General features: G+C 44.5%; 1 protein-coding gene across 1 annotated transcript in view; it reads left to right on the top strand.

The window, feature by feature from the left end:
- LOC144149690 (scoloptoxin SSD14-like) overlaps window positions 1-19,631 on the top strand; it is a 45,918-nt gene that overhangs the window by 16,051 nt on the left and 10,236 nt on the right. The window contains exon 4 of the mRNA XM_077681342.1: window positions 7,328-7,602. Within this exon, the coding sequence (XP_077537468.1) occupies window positions 7,328-7,602 (275 nt within the window). The remainder of the gene's footprint in view (window positions 1-7,327; window positions 7,603-19,631) is intronic.

Here is a 19,631-nt window from a genome sequence, read left to right as displayed (position 1 = left end):
GTGTCTCTCGAGGATCATGCCCAGTACTCTGATTCGTTCCACTTCGGGTACGGTCTGTCCAGATTTCGTGGGGATCTTGATCCTTTATTGTTCGCACTTGTGCTTCTTGTCCATGCGTCGCCGCGGGAGTTCCAGAAGACTTCTACCCAGAGCCGTACAGAAACACGGGAGGAAGTGGTCTCGAAAAAGCTAGTCGGCAAGTACGCACCGAACACCCCAATAAAACAGCATGGCCTATACCGAGGCGCCACCAACGCCAGGCTAGACCGAGACATCGTGCTCGAAGAGGTCCGCGTGGTGCTACACGAGCTCAGCGGATAATCAGCCGCGAGACATAGAACGATTAACGGGATCCTTTAACAAGAACGATTGACCGGATCCTTCAACAAGTGCTGGCAGACGGGCTCTGTGCCTCGCCAATGGAAAGAAAAGTCGAAAAAGACAAGGAAAATTTCTGTAGTTTCTCGTATTTTCGCGTGTCATGCTGTGTCTTCTCGTATTCTTGTCGTGTCGGGATTCTGATGTTCTGTCGTGTGCCGTATTCCTGTCCTGATCTTGATGTTCCGTCGTGCCGAATTCCTGTCTTGTTGTGATCCTAATGTTCCATCAGTAATTGCACACGGTGTGTCTGTTATTGCCAATTGTGAAGAGTAGCCTAAATGGCAGTTCTATTGTCTTTAGAAGAATGTTTGTCGTTAAGAAAATTGACTTTGTCGTTACGACAGAATTGTGTGTCGTAACAACAGATGGCTGTCGTAACAACAGTACTTCTGTTGTCACAACAAAGTTTTTAGTCGTGAGAACAGAATTTTTGTGTCGTGAGAATGCCCACATCGAACACTAACTCTAAGAGGCCGTGAACGCCATAGAGTATCATCCGGTAGGGTCGGGCCTGACATGCTAGCCCAGCAAGTCCTCTTTTTGTAAATGTGTATGGCTTTACGCATTGAGTGTCTCTTCTTTTGCAATGTGAAAAATGTTTTTCATCAAATGCACTTTTACATTGACGCTGTGCAGTGCGTTGATGACTGGTGTGAAAAATGAGACATGAAAATTAAGTACCAGAAAGCTCTTTGAATGGCAATTTCAAATACAAAATTCCCGCTTAACTATTTACACACAATAAGCAATAGAGAAATGTGGAGTTCTGCTGAGTTTAAATATTTAGGCGTCACTCTTAACAACACACAGGGCACAAGCATATTTATAACATTAAAGGGCTGGTGAAGTGAAAGCTGGGATTTGTAAGATGGAAACCAAGAGTGCAACACCCTCTGTTGAACTGATGGCCTATAAGACGATTGTTAGACCAACGCTGGAGTACGCCGCCATTATCGGGGATCCACATGCTGAAACGGAAAAGAACAAACATGTACTCGTCGGAGCGTTGGCAGCGAGTTTTATTTATTCAAAGAACAAAATCTGTATTACGGTTGGTTGCTAGGGCTGACATTCAACCATTGGGTACACGTAGAAAAATGGTTCGTTTGAAATTCTTTTGCTACCTTTACCACAAAAACGACAAACTGGATCCTGGATTGTACCTGCCCCCCTCAGGACGAGTTTCGGCTCGTACCAATTCCTTCTAAGCACCTACATTTTTATTTACGTAGGCAATCTCCAAGCCATCGCGGGTAGTAGCATGCCGGGGCAGCATCTGAACAGTCCGGGGCAGCATCTGAACAGTAGTAGCATCTGAACAGTGCAAAATCTTCTTGAAAACAAGAAATCCAGTCGTTTTTGAAACTCCTGGGAGGACCTGAATCCTGTAAATACCTCGACAGGAAGCGCATTCCAATCGAAAATGGATAGCACATTGCAAGGAACAAAAACTTGAATACATCAGTTCGCGGTTCATAGGCCTGAACAGCAAAGAAGGGATTGGTACGAGCCGAAACTCGTCCTGAGGGGGGCAGTTAAATAAATAAATTCATATTGTTGTTTGCTTGTACATTTTATTTACTTCTTTGTTAACTTTTTTCGACTGTAGCGTTTGAAACTGTTAAGCGCAATTCTTTATGCCTTGTGTGTATGCCCCCCCTACTGTAATGCCCTCGGGCGAATGTAGGTACTTAAATAAATAAAAAAATAAATAAAAAAAGAACAAACATGTACTCGTCGGAGCGTTGGCAGCGAGTTTTATTTATTCAAAGAACAAAATCTGTATTGTTGCTAGGGCTGACATTCAACCATTGGGTACACGTAGAAAAATGGTTCGTTTGAAATTCTTTTGCTACCTTTACCACAAAAACGACAAACTGGATCCTGGATTGTACCTGCCCCCCTCAGGACGAGTTTCGGCTCGTACCAATCCCTTCTTTGCTGTTCAGGCCTATGAACCGCGAACTGATGTATTCAAGTTTTTGTTCCTTGCAATGTGCTATCCATTTTCGATTGGAATGCGCTTCCTGTCGAGGCATTTACAGGATTCAGGTCCTCCCAGGAGTTTCGAAAACGACTGGATTTCTTGTTTTCAAGAAGATTTTGCACTGTTCAGATGCTACTGCTGTTCAGATGCTGCCCCGGACTGTTCAGATGCTGCCCCGGCATGCTACTACCCGCGATGGCTTGGAGATTGCCTACGTAAATAAAAATAATAGTCTCTTCAGGTGTGGTGGCCAGCTTTGCTGCCCCCTTTTTATGAGTGTTGCCGTTGTAGGAGCCTTCTCATTTCTTGTTCACCCAGAAGCATTTGATATGCTTGGACACGCAGAGTAATCAATGGATGTATGGAAAATTCACACAAAGAAGTCGACGCATCCTTCTGTGCTTGGACTTTGTCTTTGTGAATTTACCTATTCACTGCTCTGTGTATGCCCAGTGTGTTGTCTTTTATGTGTTGTGGTACTTTTACCTCCTATGCTATATTATGCTGTGACTATTTTCTTCATTGTCCTGGGCTCTGAACAGTGCCCACTGCATTTATCATTTAGGTTCCCTTCCCTCTTCCTCGTCATGATTAGTACTGTGTATATGGTTTTATTTTGAGTAATCAACAAGTTGGTTTTTAACAGCGAAGCTGTTTAGCAAATCGTAATTTTTCATGTCCGCAGTTAAAAACACCAAGAAATTGCCGAGCGTAGGAAAGTGAGCACGGTCTCGCGGTGACGGCGCGGATGTTAACAAAACCAAGAAAATGCCTAAAGGTCGTGTGTGCGTGCCTCGCGACGACGGCCCAGCGTCCCCTGCGTACGTTAGTCAAGCCAAGCATACCCACTTAGGGAGTTTGCCCAAGATTGGACAAAAAAATTGTAGCCCTCGACGTAAACGTGGCAGCACTTGCCCAGAGCGAGAAAGACACGTCATTAGCGTATGCCCCTCCAAGGTGATGGATGTCCGATGATTATAAATTAAAAAAAAATGAAAGAAGCTCACACTTATAGCATCAATGCCGAAGTAAAGCTCCTGAGGATGCGAAGAAGCAAAGCGGCTACAACTTCGTGCTTAAACGTTCATGATGGTCGTGAATGTTGCGTACAGCTTCGCTACCTTCGTCTTACTCGTTAGTGTGAGCTTCCTTCATTTTTTCTAAACATTACATTTTCGGTGATTACCCCTGTTTGTTTATTTTTATTAGATTTAAACTTGCTAAGCTTTGTTGAGCGGGTGTTGTTCCTTATTTTATATTGTTATTTTTTTGGGAGGAAGAACATGGAAAACAAAAAATTACTCCCACCTCCCCTCACGGGAACCCCTGTGTAGATGCGACGCATAGGGGGTTCCGTTGTTGTTTCCGTTAGGTTGATTCTCCCATCGCGTGAAACGTGCCGTGAACCCCCTGCCGCGGCTATGACGCAACATGGCGCGGCTATGACGTAACACAATCCAAAACAATCCACTTTAATCCAATCCAAATCCAACCCAACCCAATCCGAATCCAATCCAAGCCAAGCCAAGCCAAGCCAAGCCAAGCCAAGCCAATCGAATCCAATCCAATCCAATGCCTCTCGCGAGAGAGTGTTCGCTATCGGCGAGGAGAGGGGCTGAGCGGCGGAGAGCGCAGCTCGCGCGGCGAGGAGAATGGGGGACGGGTGTGGACGGACAACGACAACGCCGTATGGAGGGACAAGGCGAGTGAATGAGATGCCGTCGCATGTAAAAGGAAAAGGGCGCGCTTTGAAGCACAAGCCAGCGCCGGGCGGCGTATTCCCAAACCATATCCCGTAGGAGCCCCGGCCGACCACACCCTCTAAACAAGGGCGCAGCCAATGAGGTAAAAAATTGCAATTTTTGAACCTCCTTGGACGCAGCACCGTGACGTCTCTACCTATATAATCTGAATGGTATTCTAGGGGTGATATCCGCTGACAGTGTAAGGAGGTGCAAGTAATGAAAGATAGGAACACATTCATAAATGGGCATTTTTAGAAGTTCAAAAGTGAGTCGGTACGGTTGGCGTATTCCCAAGGGCCCAGGCCGACCACACCCTTTAAGCAAGGGCGCAGCCAATGAAGTAAAAAATTGCAATTTTTGAACCTCCTTGGACGCAGCACCGTGACGTCTCTACCTATATGTGCGCGACTTCATGCGAGGAGGATGTTTTCTTTTTTACCCCTCCCCTCGTTTCGGCTGCTTTGCGGGCGGCCAACGGTTTCGCTCCGTGGGCAACTTGTGTTGCACTATTTATATTTTTATTCCTGCTATTTCTTGTTTATACATTTGTATACTTTTTTTGCGTGTGTGTGGCTTACAGTTGAGGCACGAGCTGTGACACCATGCTGGCGAATTAAAAGGCCAGACACTACAGAAATATATATGTGGTAGCTAAAAATGCGTCGCAGAAAACAGACAAAACCTGCTCATCTATACGCATCAGTGGATCCCTAAAAGTGACAATTTTTTGCCGCTATTTGGACTCCCAGATAACTATTGCAAAATTAGTGCGCCAAGCAGATAACGTTTTTACTTAGTTTTATCTCTGCTGCGACTACCGTGACTTCAAGCTCACGGGCAACTACTCATTAGTCCCAGCGAAAAGAATATACGTATCTGAGTGAGTGTAACACTGCATTAAATGAGAGGCCATGGGGCCCTGGGGGGAGCAAGGATGAGGAGAAAAGGGGAAGGTCACAACTCGCACAATGAACACAGTTGTGGTCTTGGGGTCCTAATCGCAAAATGAACACATTAAAGTCAGTCAGTGGCAGCAAGACGCACAGTTCACACTTAAATGTACAGTTCACACTGTGGAGAATGCGGTTCACACTGAAAACTGCACGCTGCAGACAGTTCACATGTATACAGAACGGGGAAGTCGGCCAGGCTGGTACACCAATTTGTAGAACCTATTTTCAAGGGCGTACTTGGTAATTGCTTCTAGTGCGGTGGGATCGTCACGGACCTGACTAACATGTTCCTCTGCAGTCGCAGCGGCGGGACCTAGGGTTAAAAGCACGACCAACTTTACTTGGTCGTGGTTAAAAGCTGGTGGCGATTACGGTCGAATAATGGACAGAGCCAAATTAAGTGGTAACGATTTGGTGTGCCTTCCCAATTACAGGGGGGGGGGGGGGGCATCAAGCCATTCGGATCATGCTGGAGCTGTCTATTTATAAATAACGTATCTTATGCAGCAAAATCTCTGAGTGCATGAAGCACAAATTGTTAAAAATAACTAATCGACATTGGCAACAGCGTGAGTGGTAGTACGCATGATTACTGATATCAAACTCGGCCTGATGGCTTCAGTGAAGGACTGTGGTCAATAGCCCTGTACAGAAGACATATATCAAACTCCTCGAGTACTTCAGCTCCTGTACAATCCAACTATTACTTAGCCCTTGGTTGATATATATTTTCGATATTATTTCCCTAAATTGTTATGACCAGCAGTGAAAATTATGCAGAATTCATGGCCGAGTGTAAAACGTGTACGTTTGAGCTGGTGTCTTTCTTATCAATGTATCACCCTTGCAAGAACGATTCACAACTTCCATTGCTGTTAACAAAATGTCAATGTTTTCCTTAGTGGCACTGTTCTTGATAAAAAATAATGCAATGAAGTTAATGTTAACGAAATTCAATGTAATAGTGCTTATGAAAGTGCCAAAATGTATCAGCTCATGCAGATGTAATATTTCGCAAGAGTAGGACAGTTTGTAAATGTAGTCATGGGTAATTGGCTGCCTTTCTTGTAATCCTTACCTGCAGCACCGAATCGTGTTTTGACGTGTGTATATAGTGAAAGAGCACCCAACTCAATTGTATACCCGTCTGTGTGCTGTAGAATGAGCTTCCATCCGCGCGCGCGCACTTCGAGCACCGAGTCGAGCGTTTATCTAGGAACACGATCGGAGGTCAGCGTCAACTTGCAGGTGAGGAAGAAGAACTCGGAGAGATCAGGGGCTCAGGTACAAAAGGTTAGCTTCTACCATATGTGCGTCAGCTTCCCCAGCGCCGCAGGCCAGCCCCGCCCACGGAGCCAAATCATCGGCCGCCTGCCATGCAGTCGAAACGAGGGGAGGGGAAAAAAAGAAAAAAATCCACCTATCATGAAGTCGCGCACATATAGGTAGAGACGTCACGGTGCTGCGTCCAAGGAGGTTAAAAAATTGCAATTTTTTTAACCTCTTCGGCTGCGCCCCTGCTTAGGGGGTGTGGTCGGTCTGGGCCCCTACGGGATATGGTTTGGGAATACGCCGCCGGGCGTATGGTGATAAGCGACTTGCAAGTGTATGGTGAAGAAGTCGCGGTAAGCGTGTCGAGTTAGCACATTCGATTGGAAAGGGGGTGTTTGCAGAAGTACCAAGAATCACTTTCAGACAAGAGCTTGAAGTGTTGGGGCTCGCTTTAGAGCCTCGGTGTATTCTTTCTGATAACACCACTCAGCTATGCTCCCTACTGCCGAAAGGAAACAGCGCGTGAGCGGTGGTGGTCTAAACTTGTACAGCTAGGTGTCGCCGAAGCCTGCGTACTGGCAGTTACACTACTATCGCAACTTGTTGCAGCCGGCATTGCTTCGTGCGGTGGGGTTGCGTGCGCTTTCAGATTGGGTTGCCTGATTACTGATTTGCCCGAAGTCGTACCACTAAATCGGAGATAAGCAAAGTAACATGTCCAGGTTAAATTGGCAATAGGGCAGACAATCTACAAATTGTTTAGATTGTCCCTTTTATGGACAAACCCCGCGGCGCTGACGTTAAAAAACAGAATCGTGGTCGTCCGTTGAATCTAGTGGCTATTTAAAAAAAATATAACAGCGCAAACAAAACGTGACGGAGTATTAGTAAACACGTAGGACATAGACGGGCGCTGACTCTCTGATTCTCTTGTCGCTTTTTGAGCGCATTTAATCAGCCAGGTAAACAAAGCTCACATGTTTTCTCAGGTGGGGTTCAGACCACGCGAGACTTTGAAACGTTCGAGGTGGAAGCAGCAAGCCCCGCCATGGTTGAACTGCAAGAAGGTGAGCGGCTGTTCACCACACCGCCACCGGCTTCCGGCGCTGTGCTGGCCTTCGTGGTAAAGGTGATGGACTCGTTCCGCACCGACGGAGTCTTGGCTGACAGCGAAGAGAACGCGCACCGGCTAGTGGAGGCGATAAAGTTCGGGTTCGCCAGGCGCTCCGACATCGGCGACCCCGGTGCACCCGAAGTCAAAGAGGTGAGCACGAACAACAGTCGAACGGAATAGACGCTCCTTTCGGACGTTTGTTGAGTTGATTCGTACCATAGGTAGAGGCCGTGCGGGAGTGGTTTGAAATTGTGGCTCGTATGCGGTCGAGCCTACCGAATTTATCCAAGACAAAAATCTCTAGGCCTCTAAGGGAACCCCGAAATACCTTTTTCAACTTGTTTTTTAAAGGAGTACTGACGTGAAATAACAATTTCTTTGGGAAAGACCACAGCGTCAGGGGTGTATAGACGCCGAAATGGTTAGAGGCAAAACATTAGTATTTTTATTGAAAGACTCCGTCAGTTTGGTAGCAGCAATAACAGCTCTTGTATTATTATGGGGGATATCAATATAGACATGAGTTTAGCGGGTAAGTGGTCTCTGAAAAAAAAAACAAAAAACATATTGGCATGCCATGCATACACAGATCTCGTAGAACTACCGATTAGGATATCTTCTGGTAGTGCTACCCTGCTAGACATCTGTCTTTCTAATATCAACATTGATGAGATTGAGGCTTGCGTGCTTTCCGTTGATCCTAGTGATCATTTAACAGTGTTTTGTTTTGCCACCACAAAATTTACTGCTAGCGGCAATAGTTGTGAAAGAATTTTTCGGCGTAGAATAACCACTTCGGGACTGGAGAAGTTTAGAAACCTTGTCAGTGTTTTTGACTGGAAGGATGTTTCGCTCAAAACGACTCAAACAAAGCTGATGGCTTATTTTGAGGTGCATGCTAGTGTCCTACGACTTCGCGTTTCAACCAGTTGCTCAAAAAAGAAATTCCCTAAAGGTGCGAAAGCCCTGGAAAGATATTAAACGAACTAAAAGTAAACACTCAATGTATGACTCCTTTGTGCGAACTCGTGACCCTTACCTGCTTCTATAATTTAAGAAATATAGAAACTAACTGCAGAGTGACCTGAAAAATGCTATGCTCAGATACTTTGAACGCCTCTTCGGGGATATACTTAACAATCAAAAAAAGATATGGGAAACGGTGAATGTGATAACGGGCCGCAAGAAGAACACGCAGTCGCATGCTGCTCGCTTGAACGGTAGACGCGTAGAATCAGCCGAAATGGCAATTGCAATGAATAGGCATTTCATCAAAGCAGTGCCTTACATTTACGGGGTCGATGAAGGTACACGTGGGGCTATACTGGAACCGTCACAACTTCTAAACTCTATCTTTCTGAGTCGGACAAACGCGAGCGAGGGCAAACTTTTATTCCTAAAATTATGTAAAATTGTTTTTCCTCAAAAATTGAAAGTAGCGCGAGTTAGCCCAATTTACGAAGGTGGTGGCGATGATCAGTTGTCCAATTACACGCCAATCTCTGCGATGACTGTCTTATCAAAAATATTTGAAGATGTAATACATAAAGGCTAACAAACTCCTTCAACACACACAAGGTCATCTCACCGTAACAGTACGGCTTTCAAAAAAAACAAACAAACAAGTTAACACAGCAAGCTCTACCTAATATTAAGGACAGTATAACAGAAAATATTGAAGAAAAAATTTACTCTCGGGTTATTCTTGACCTACAAAAAGCATTTGAATCAATCAAGCATGAAATAGTGCTACGAAAACTAAAAAAATAGGAATACGCGGAGTAGCGACTGACCCCATAAGGAGCTATTTAAGTAATAAGGTGCAAATTGTTGAATTTGGTGGTGTTTCATCGGAGTTATTGAAAATAGAACCCGGTGTTAGGCAAAGATGGAAACTGGGACCGTTGTTATTCTTAATATATGTGAATGATATTCCAAACGTACCTTGTACACCCCAGATAGCCATGCATGCAGATGAAACGAACAATGTTTATCCGGTAGTAGTTTAAGGGAACTCCAGTATGATGTAAATAGATATTTAGAAATGTTGTCAAAGTGGTTGCACGAAAATAACTTATGGATAAACGCATCGAGGACTATGTATGCCATTTTTAGACAAATTAATGGGAAGATAGATCAAGGCATCCATGTTGAATATCTGGGAAATATGATCAGCCAAGTCAAAGAGCAGGATTTCTTAGGAGTATTGTTTAATGAAGAATTATCTTGGCATCGTGCTGTAGAACACTTAGGGAACGAAATTTCAAAAAATATTGGCGTTCTCTGCAGATTAAGAGGTTTAATACCGCTTTGACTGAAAACACAGCTTGATAAGGCTATTGTCTATTCTAGGCTTTGCTACGGAATAGGGAACAACAAACAAAACATATTACAAACGTCTAACCATCTTACAAAAAAAGAGTTCTCCGTTTATTGCCAAATTTTCACGGACACTATGCGGACTTGAGAACGGGTCCACTATTTGTTCGGTGCAGTATGATTATGGCTTACCAAATTTATTATTTTAGGCTTTTAAAAGTTATATACAAATAAAATATTCATGACAGTTATAACGACACTCGCAGTATATACTCTTTCAGGTGTGCCAAAACAGATACACCGAAATCGCGAACAAACTATGGCAGGCAGTATTTTCTGTTTCAACGCACCGACATACTCCACAATGTTGGAGACCACAGTGATTTCAAATACAGTAGAAACATCTTTAAAACACAGGCGAAAGAATACCTCTTAAATCAGAATATCTGCTTCAAATGGCTAGAACTGTTGATGTCGTTTAGACTTGTTTAATGCGCAGCTTATTTGTAGTTGTTCTGTCTTTAAAACGGAATGATTGTTCTGCCCTGATTGTCCACTTGTATAGCGTTTTATTTTACTATTTTGTACTCTAATGTACTTTACTGTACCGTTCCCACATTGTTCTTAATGTCCTGTGCTCTACATGTTGCTTGTATTTTTGTGACTGAAACATTACACTTTCCACCTTGTTAGATTTCGCTTCTTCATTGTACTGCACCAAAGGAGGCTGGGGCCTCTGTGAGGCTTTGTAGCCTTTCGTCCCAGCTTGCCGCCTCTTAAAACTGAGGAAATAAAAATCTTTGAAATCATGAAATCAAATATAAAAGGTGAGATCAATATATGTAAAAGGCTTTTTTGTATATGGTGATATCTCCCACCAAGTTTGGACAGTAAGCGTTCGGTATAGCATATTTTAAATTCATTTTAAGCTTCGCGCGCACGATAAAGCTTAGAACGGACACCCTTTCGCAATCGGCATCAGCATGACGGCTTCTGCTTCTACTGGCCCCAAACTGCCAACGTTACGGCTCCCGTGACGTGACCAACACGCTGGTTGGGGTTAGCGCACGCTGTTTCATTTTGTGTATCACGTCACGGTTTTTGGAGTGACGTCATTTTTCCCGGCGCATGGAGATGGTGCAGACCACGGGCGGTCTGTGCGCACGCGTGCGTCTACACTGGCAGGGGTGCGACGAAAACTGTGACGTCACGAGCGCCCTCCTGTCACGACGGCCGTTTCGGTGTTCATTTAGTCGAAACCGAAATTGACACGAATAGACGAAGCCGTAAATAATTATTTACCCTGCTATCGACTGTCATTCAATGATTGCCATTCAATATGTCATTCAATGATACTGGGCTGGTAGGCAGCCATAGCAGGCAAGAAAAATGGAAATTTCATGTGAGTACCCCTTTAATGGGAAATTCTTTGTGAACGCACTCAGCCAGCGCTTATAGGGGGTCACAGAGTACCCCAGCGAAAGATTTCATCCCCGAAAGACATCTTTCGGGCGATGTCGCGAGTACTGGCCGGCCTCTTGTCAGTTGCAGCAATGAACGCGTTCGATAGCCGCTTCAGAGAAAATCGCTGCGAGGGCAAAGCAGAAACTGCAAGGGGTATGTGCTGCGGCGAGGAAATCAGGCGGTGCTGTCCTATGCTTGATATAACTGCAGCTGTCGCAGTGATCCTGGGCACGAAGGAAAAATATGACGAGTGGGTGAAGTACTGGGGATAGTTCTTATCGTAAATCCCCCGTGGCATTGCCCACTCCCGCATGTAAATGAATGACAACGCGTGTGTACAATATGCAATTCCAATCCAATCCAATCCGATACAATTCAATTTAATCCAATCCAGTCTAATCCATTTCAATCTAATCCAATCCAATCCAATCCAAATCCAAACCAATCCATTGCAATCCAATCCAATCCAATCCAATCCCACCAATCCAATCCAATCCAATGCTCTCCGCGCATACGCAACACTGTGTACACGGATGCCAAGGCACGGACCTAAAAGTGAAACCGCTCATCGGCGGTGTTTCAGGGTCCCTTTACGCATGTTAACGTGTGTTGAAGGAAATAGCATTATGGCTTTCCGACACTCATAAAAAACGTCTTCATCGCTACATCCCATTTGCGCCTCTTTCGCCGCTTTTGTTTGCAGTGAAAGCTCGTTAATTTGAACTTCAATAATTCGAATTTATGAATACAGTAGACTTCGAAGGGGCCGTGAAAATTTGCTCCTATTATCAGAAATGCGTCTTAAGCGAAGGGCTTTGTGAACGTTACACGCGAGCAAAAATGTTTTTCGTCCTAATCGTAGTGTTCCTCTTAAGCGAGTTCCTCTTAACGGGAGTCCGCTGTAATTCAAACTGTATGATTTGGTCCGGCCAAGTTTTCATAGAAGACCATGTATTCCTAATTCCAATAATTCGATCACGAATGGGTTTCGCTATAACTAATTCGAAGTACGCGGCACAGCGCCGGTGGCTAACAAACGTTCAGAGAAGCACACCCGCGGCCTGCACGTGAGGCTCCGTCATCTGATAAAGAAAGGAGTTAAAAATCTCAAACCACCATTTGCACGCGTTGAAAGGCATATTCTTTGCGAACAACGTCAGCGTGGACACGAGTGCAGTAATATGAGATGGGATGATAGATTAGGACATCATTTCTCAGTGCGACCGTCGTTTTGGAAACGATGATAGGATGCAGTGCCGCCCGTATGTTCTCCAGTTTTGAAGAAGTCGCTTAGAAGGCGTTCTGCTAGAAGGGAGGCTGCAATCACGGACGTCTCAAGCATATCACGTTTAGAAGAAACCAGCGGAACATAGAAACAAAGGACTAAATGTTAACAAAAACTGACAGTGACAATGCTGGACTAGCAATTGAACGTTTATTACAAAGGTCAAACATACGGGTTGTGAATGCTTATCACATATGAAGATATACATAACTTGCTGCGTCACACATGTCCCTTCAAGGCCGAAAAACAATATCGCGCAAATGGGTCCTTGTCGCGCGATGAACTAAGTCTTGGCACATGCCTGCCTAAGGTACAGCTTATCCTTTTCGGTCAGCTGTACTGACGGGCTGCTCACGCACGCGCTGCCTTTTGCGTCTATCATAATGGCTTCCATTATTTCTCTCGACAGCTCGTTCTTGTTTTTTCCTGTGATAGCAATATCAAACCGGTTTGCGCTGCATCCGCATCGTCGGCAATGCATACTCAGATTTCCTGAAGTGGCCGTCGTTTTCAATATTGCTGCGTCTTCTCTGGCTCTATCATTCATGCACCGGCCTGTCTGTCCCACATATTCTTTTCCACAGGGTCTCGGCGGTATGCTGTAAACAACGCCTTCGACACACTCACAAGGCGTTGTTTACAGCATACCGCTGAGACCCCGTGGAAAAGAATATGTGGGACAGACAGGCCGGTGCATGAATGATAGAGCCAGAGAAGACGCAGCTATATTCCCGCTCAGGGAACTAAGGAGCTGTCTTGAACCCTACCACCTCGGCTCCACACTGCCGCGGTGTTATTGAAATAGCTTGGGTAAATCTCACATCTGGCCGAGGCATACCCTGCTTACTGCGCGCACTAATGCACGGATTCTATCCAACTCTAGAATAACCGCACCCCGTCCTACGCCTGCTTGGCACGCGGTTGGGGCACCTCTACTCACGGTTGGCGTCCAAGGGACCCCAATTCTCTGCTCCCAGGGGGTCAGCGGAGGACATGGATTTCACTATAACACCAAACGATCGACGCGACCATGTTCACCGTGGAAAAGTCTCTTCCCCGAATTGCTAGTCCCAAACCTGATCCAGTTTCATAGAAAAACGCGCACAACTAATACGCACCAGGGTAGAAATTTATATCTGCAATGGCAATATGCATAGTTCAATGGAATTGTAGGGGCTTCACGAAGAATACAGATGATGTGTATGGCATCCTTCACAAAATCAGTGAAGCATTGTCTTATTCCAGGAGTCATACCTAAATTCTAAATATACCAATTGTCTAAAACAATACAGTTTTCAGAAAAGACCGAGAGAGTTCAGTTAATTCTTCAGATGAAGTAGCCATTGTTGCACAAAAATATATTCTGTGCCGCAGCATTCAGTTGCTCACTAGACTGGAAGCGGCGGCGGTAGGGTAATCATTTTTTTAATAGCTGACCACAATGTACTTTTTGTACATTTCACCAGACCACTGCTTATCTAGCTCGGAACTCTAATCCCTAATAGCGTCCTGAACCATTCATTTTGGTAGGTGAACTAGATGCTCATAACAAGATTGGGGCTCTGAAAGAACAGATGCTCGTGGTAGCTTAATTGAAGATGTCCTTGTGTCGCCTGGGGCTTGTTTATTTAACGAAAACAGCCAACATATTATAGTATTCCTTACAATACACATTTCTGCTTATACTTGGCAATTGGCTTAGGCATTCTTACCATTGCTGGAGTGGGTGGTTGACACCAATATTTACTGAAGTGACCCTTTCCCAGTATTCTAACACGCATACTAAAGGCCCCAACACTTCAATTTCACTAAAAAGATTCAAAGAAACCGGTGCAGACTGGAACCATTTTCAGGAGAGGTCCCAACTGGCGCACTCTTCAATATGCCACTTTGGTATTGACGAAGTTTGTAACCTCATCACAGCACACGTGATCAATGCTACTCAAAACTCCATTCCGCAGTGCTCTGGTAACACACGTAACATGAGAATTTCCTGGTGGAATGAAAAGTGCAGGCGGGCACGACAGATTCAGAACAAGGCCTGGGTTGTCCTTCGAAAATACCTTCGAATATACCGTTCGTCGATAGGCAAGAAGGGAAAGCTGACGATGTTTTGTTAATATCAATGAATTCATATAGAGATACGCGCAAGGTCAGGAACCTAATTAGGAAATTAAATGGAGAAAAACGTTTCAATCTACCATTTGTAAGTACCACAGGTGAAACCCGTAAGTATCAAGTGAACACACTAGCTCAACAGTTTGCATGCGGCTCAAGCTCTTCCCACTACACGCACACCCCCTAAAACACAAAAAAGCCCTAGAGAGAAAACCGATTCGGGACAGTAAACAATTAGATGAATAGTACAACTCTAAATTCTGTCTACGAGAATTGTTGTTTGCTTTCGACACATGAAAGTTTTCTGCGCCTGGGGAAGATGTTACTGATGTTATGGTGCAACAAGTGTATACAGGTACCCTGGAAACACTCCTCCACCGTATACTTTCCTAGGGTTTGGAGGGAAGGGATTGTAGTAGCCATACTGAAAGAGGGAGAATATTTTTTACTGCCATCTAGTTACCGCCCAATAGCTCTGACCTGTTAAATGATTAATAGAAGGTTAATGTATTATCTTGAATACAATGGCATACTTGACAGTTGTCAGGCTGGTTGGTGGCGTTGATGGCGTTCGTTGATGGCGTTCGAATCCTATGTGAATAGCGCTCGACAGTTGATGGCGTTTCAATTCTATGTGAAAGACGCTTTTATACACAGGGAGCATTGCCTGTCTGTATCTGTTAATTTAAAGAAGGCATATGACACAACGTCGCGTTATGGCATCCTCCTCAACCTAATATCGGGATTCATGCTGAATACAATAGAAAGCTACTTATGAGAACGAACATTTAAAGTGAGGGTTGCTACAGCGCTATCAAAAAGATGCATTCAAGAAAATGGGGTCCCTCAGGGTAGAGTTCCGAGCTCCACGCTGTTTTTTTTTAAAATTAACACACTGGGTAAGGCACTGCCCCCTTCAATGTTTCACCCTGTATAGGTAGATGATGTACACATCAGCTCTAAAGCTTTCGAAATCTGTTTGCGAACGTCAGATACGAATAGTTGTGAACAAATCTTCGAAGTGGGCAGAGGAAAACGAATGTAATCTGAATCCCGAAAACAGCACCTGCGTTCTGTTTTCTAGGCACCATGGCATCCAACCGCAGCCTGGTGTTCAGCTCAAGAGTAGCCATTCCTGTGAAAATTTAATACAAGTACCTTGGTGTTTTGAGGGATCTAAAACTCACGTTTATCCCACACATAAAGCATCTGAAAATGAAATGTATGAAAATAATGAATTCGCTATAAGCTATTTCCCCCCACACGTAGAGAGCGGACAAAGAATGGCTTTTGAGGGTTTTTATAGTCTAGTAATATCTCGTTTAGACGACGCTGTGCGGTATACAGCTCGACACCAAAGACATCATTAAAAATGCTAGACCCAGTGCTACACCTGGGGCTTCGACTTGCGTCCGGTGCTTTCCGGACGAGCCCTGCGCAGAGAATGTACGTGGAGTTGGATCAGCGGAGCTTGGAATGTCGGCGAACCTTCACTGGTTGAATGTATGCTTTAAAAGTCACCTCGAATAAAAATGACCCATATGGTAATATTTGAAATTACATGTGTGCTAAAGTCTTGTTCTTCAACCACCCATCAATTTTTAGACTTTTCTCATATCAAGACAGCCTGAGAGATGAACAATTAGGGATCTTATTCCATGAAACTTGCAAAACCGGTATTGGAGATATTGCTGCTCCCTGGGAGTTACAGTGATTTGCTTGCGATGTGTTTTTAGAAGTTTTAGCAAAAATGATGGGCCCAGAGAAGTGATTTTACATTTCTTTGTATTTTCAGGACAAGTACCGATACATTTGTTTTTACACAGATGACTCGAAGTCTGCTTCCGCTGTGTCATGCGGCGCTCACGGGCCGAACTTTAACAGCACGACAACAATGAACATTAACACGAGCATTTTTACGGCGGAAGCACAGAATTTCGCTTGCAGTAACCCACATTATAAAAACCAAAAACGCAACAATCAATTGTTTTTACAGATAATCTGAGCGTTGTTACAGCGTTGAAGACAGGGAGAGCTAGTAGAAACACAGTTCTAAATAATCTCATCAAATCGATAGTGTTGGTATGTTCTGAAAATATCCAAATACAGTAGAACCCCGCTGTTACGTCCCCCGGAATTAGGACAACCCGCTTCTTACGACGCGTTATCGCGGTCCCGGCAAACTCTCCATAGAAACAATGCATTAAAAGCACCGATGATAACTCAGGGTGCACGCGGTCCGCTTCACACGACGGACCGCGTGCGAATATAACGCGGATATAACAATATAACGCGGATAAGCGAATATAACGCTGCTCCGCTGGCGATTGAGGCCCGAGCGGCAGCTACACCAAGGGAGCCACTTGCTGCCAGTCGCCGGGAGCCCTTCGCCCGTCAACTATGTTTCGTTAAGTACTCGTGATTGCCTGTTTTCTCCTATTTTTATGTATCAGTTGTAACGTTTTGCCTCTATGTTTTAAATCTAAGTATCAGTAATTAAATCAGTTGACCTTTGAACCTCTGAAATCTTCGAGTGCTTCATCGCCAGACTCATCCTTCAATAGTAGCGGGGCTGGACCAAATTACGCCGTTACAGTATTATCGGGGTATCACTGCAATTTTTTGCTGAGTGCCTTGGCACAATGACATTTTGGCCCTACTGAAAAGTTCCGTATATACGAAATTATGGGAATACGGAGTTCAGACAGAGTGTTACGCCCCCAAGCGTAATGAATGTAGATATTAGTTCCACAAACACGGCAATTATGAGTTCGCACAATATAAACGTTTGCACAGTTTTCGTGTTTTTATCTTCAATAATAAGCAAAATCCAGCTCCGTATGATTTCCGTATACTCCGTACATACGGAATTCATACGGACAATGATTTCGCGGTTCTATTGGTCATATAGAGTTAAAACAGGTGTCAATTTTTTCAATAGGCATGTACTGTTTCATTTTCATGTGCTTCTCAAAAATCTTTCTTGTTTTGTGGCGGCTTTGTGTCATGCTAGAAATGTACTCCGCATTCCCATGATTCCGTATATACGGGACGTTTCAGGAGGGGGGGACGGAAATTGTTCATAGATTGACTGGTAAGGCCGCACTCCGAAGTGGCATAGAGATATCGCAGGTCCCATACCAGGACATGAAGCCGCTTCTACAAAGAAAATTCCGGCAACAATGGCTACATGAATCCTACCAACAAATCCTTAACAAATTGCGTTTAATACAACCACAGTTGGGTCAATATACTGCAGAAAAACCAAACAGATTTACAGAAATATCTTTGTGCAGACTGAGAATTGGCCACACGTGTGGTACTGATTCTAAAAAAAAGCACACAAACACCAGTATGTTACAGATCTGGAGGACCGCTCTCAGTTCTCTATATTTTAATGTAATGTTCAGGATGTGAGGACGCTAGACACCGTCACTTTCCCGAGATATACAGATATGCCATACCCCTACACCCATTGCTATTTTTAGCAGATAAACCTAAATTTCCCACGAATTGTCTTAACTTACATTGAAGATATGGGATGTTTAAAACTTATTACCTGCCGCGCCTAATTCCAGGATGGTATATACCATATGGTATACACAAGATGGTATATACCGCCAATACCGACGGTATTGGTGTCGCCAATACCGTCACCAAGATTGCTCAAGGTGCCCCGTGTGGGGCATACATACATACATACATACATACATACATACGTACGTACGTGCGTACGTACATACATACATACATACATACATACATACATACATACATACATACATACATACATACATGCATACATACAGTGGCATATAAATACAGCAGAAGTAAAGATGAGCCAACTTGGTCGGCGGGCAGTTTGTGCAGTAGTCTGGGTCGGTGAGGTGATGTGGTAGCAGACGTTCATAACTGATGCGTACATAGCGTCTACCATACTCGTTGCCATACACGGGTGACTATTGATATCTGATGACGGTTGGATATTTATGGCACAAGGCCATCTGGGCAAAGAGCACCAAAAAGAAGTGGTTAACCGAAACAAATGAAGAGGTAAATACTTAAAACATGTAAGCAAGAGTAACAGCAGAGTCCTTCAATGCTTTACTGGTCACGAAACTGCTCCGTAACTCAATGGGAGAGCTTCATATGCTGCGTTTGGCCGCCGCGCGGTGGCGCCACCCTCTCACTGAGGTCACTCCTCGGGCGGCGTTGCGCTGGCTCGAACGGCGGAGCCGCGGCGAGTTGTGTTTGTTTCGTGCGGGGAAAAAATGTAACGTGCATATCGCGCTCTCGTGATGCGACTTAAGTAGTGCAACGACGATGCCGAACATGCGTTGCGTCCCGGGATGTCGTTCCTTGCACAACGATACCACAGAAAATGTTTCCTTGTTCTGTTGCCCGAGCGACGGGCAGCTGCGTGAGAATTGGAGGCGCGCCGTTCCAAGGCAAGCAACGGGATATTTCAGCTTCGATAATAAGTGTGCGACAATGTGTGGAAATGCACTGTGTGTGAGAATGGAAAAAGCAATGTATCAGTTTGAGAGCATCGTGGACCTAGAATTGTACAAGGCTAACTTAAAGCCGGATTTTTGTCATATAAGTCAGGTTGTAGCGGTGCTTCATTACCTGTTTGCAAACTTGTATTACCTTGCGCTCAGGCTCGCGTGTAAAAAAGCTTTGGGACGTCCTTGGGCTTTTACTTTTCATATTTCCGCGAATTATCCCTTAGGGTTCGTTTTGTTTGTTCTGTAGCCGCGCGTGGGTGATTCCGGTTTCTTATCTCGCGTTTCAACCGGAGCGCCCGTTTGCTCTGTTTGTCGTACGTCCTGTCGGGCAATATTGTTTGATCATTGGAAAGGGTGCCACGTTGTCGCTAACTTGATTTTTTGTTTCTTCGACAATGTTCTCGATCCTATTTCCATGGATCTGAAATTAATAACGTTCCAAGAGTAATGCATACATAGCAAACGCCGCGCAACTCACTTTATCG

This window comes from Haemaphysalis longicornis, unplaced genomic scaffold (genome assembly GCF_048455015.1).
Source record: "Haemaphysalis longicornis isolate Haplotype H1 unplaced genomic scaffold, Haemaphysalis longicornis Haplotype H1 scaffold_8, whole genome shotgun sequence".
Classification (NCBI taxonomy): Eukaryota; Metazoa; Arthropoda; class Arachnida; order Ixodida; family Ixodidae; genus Haemaphysalis; species Haemaphysalis longicornis.
This window is presented reverse-complemented; position numbering and strand designations above follow the sequence as displayed.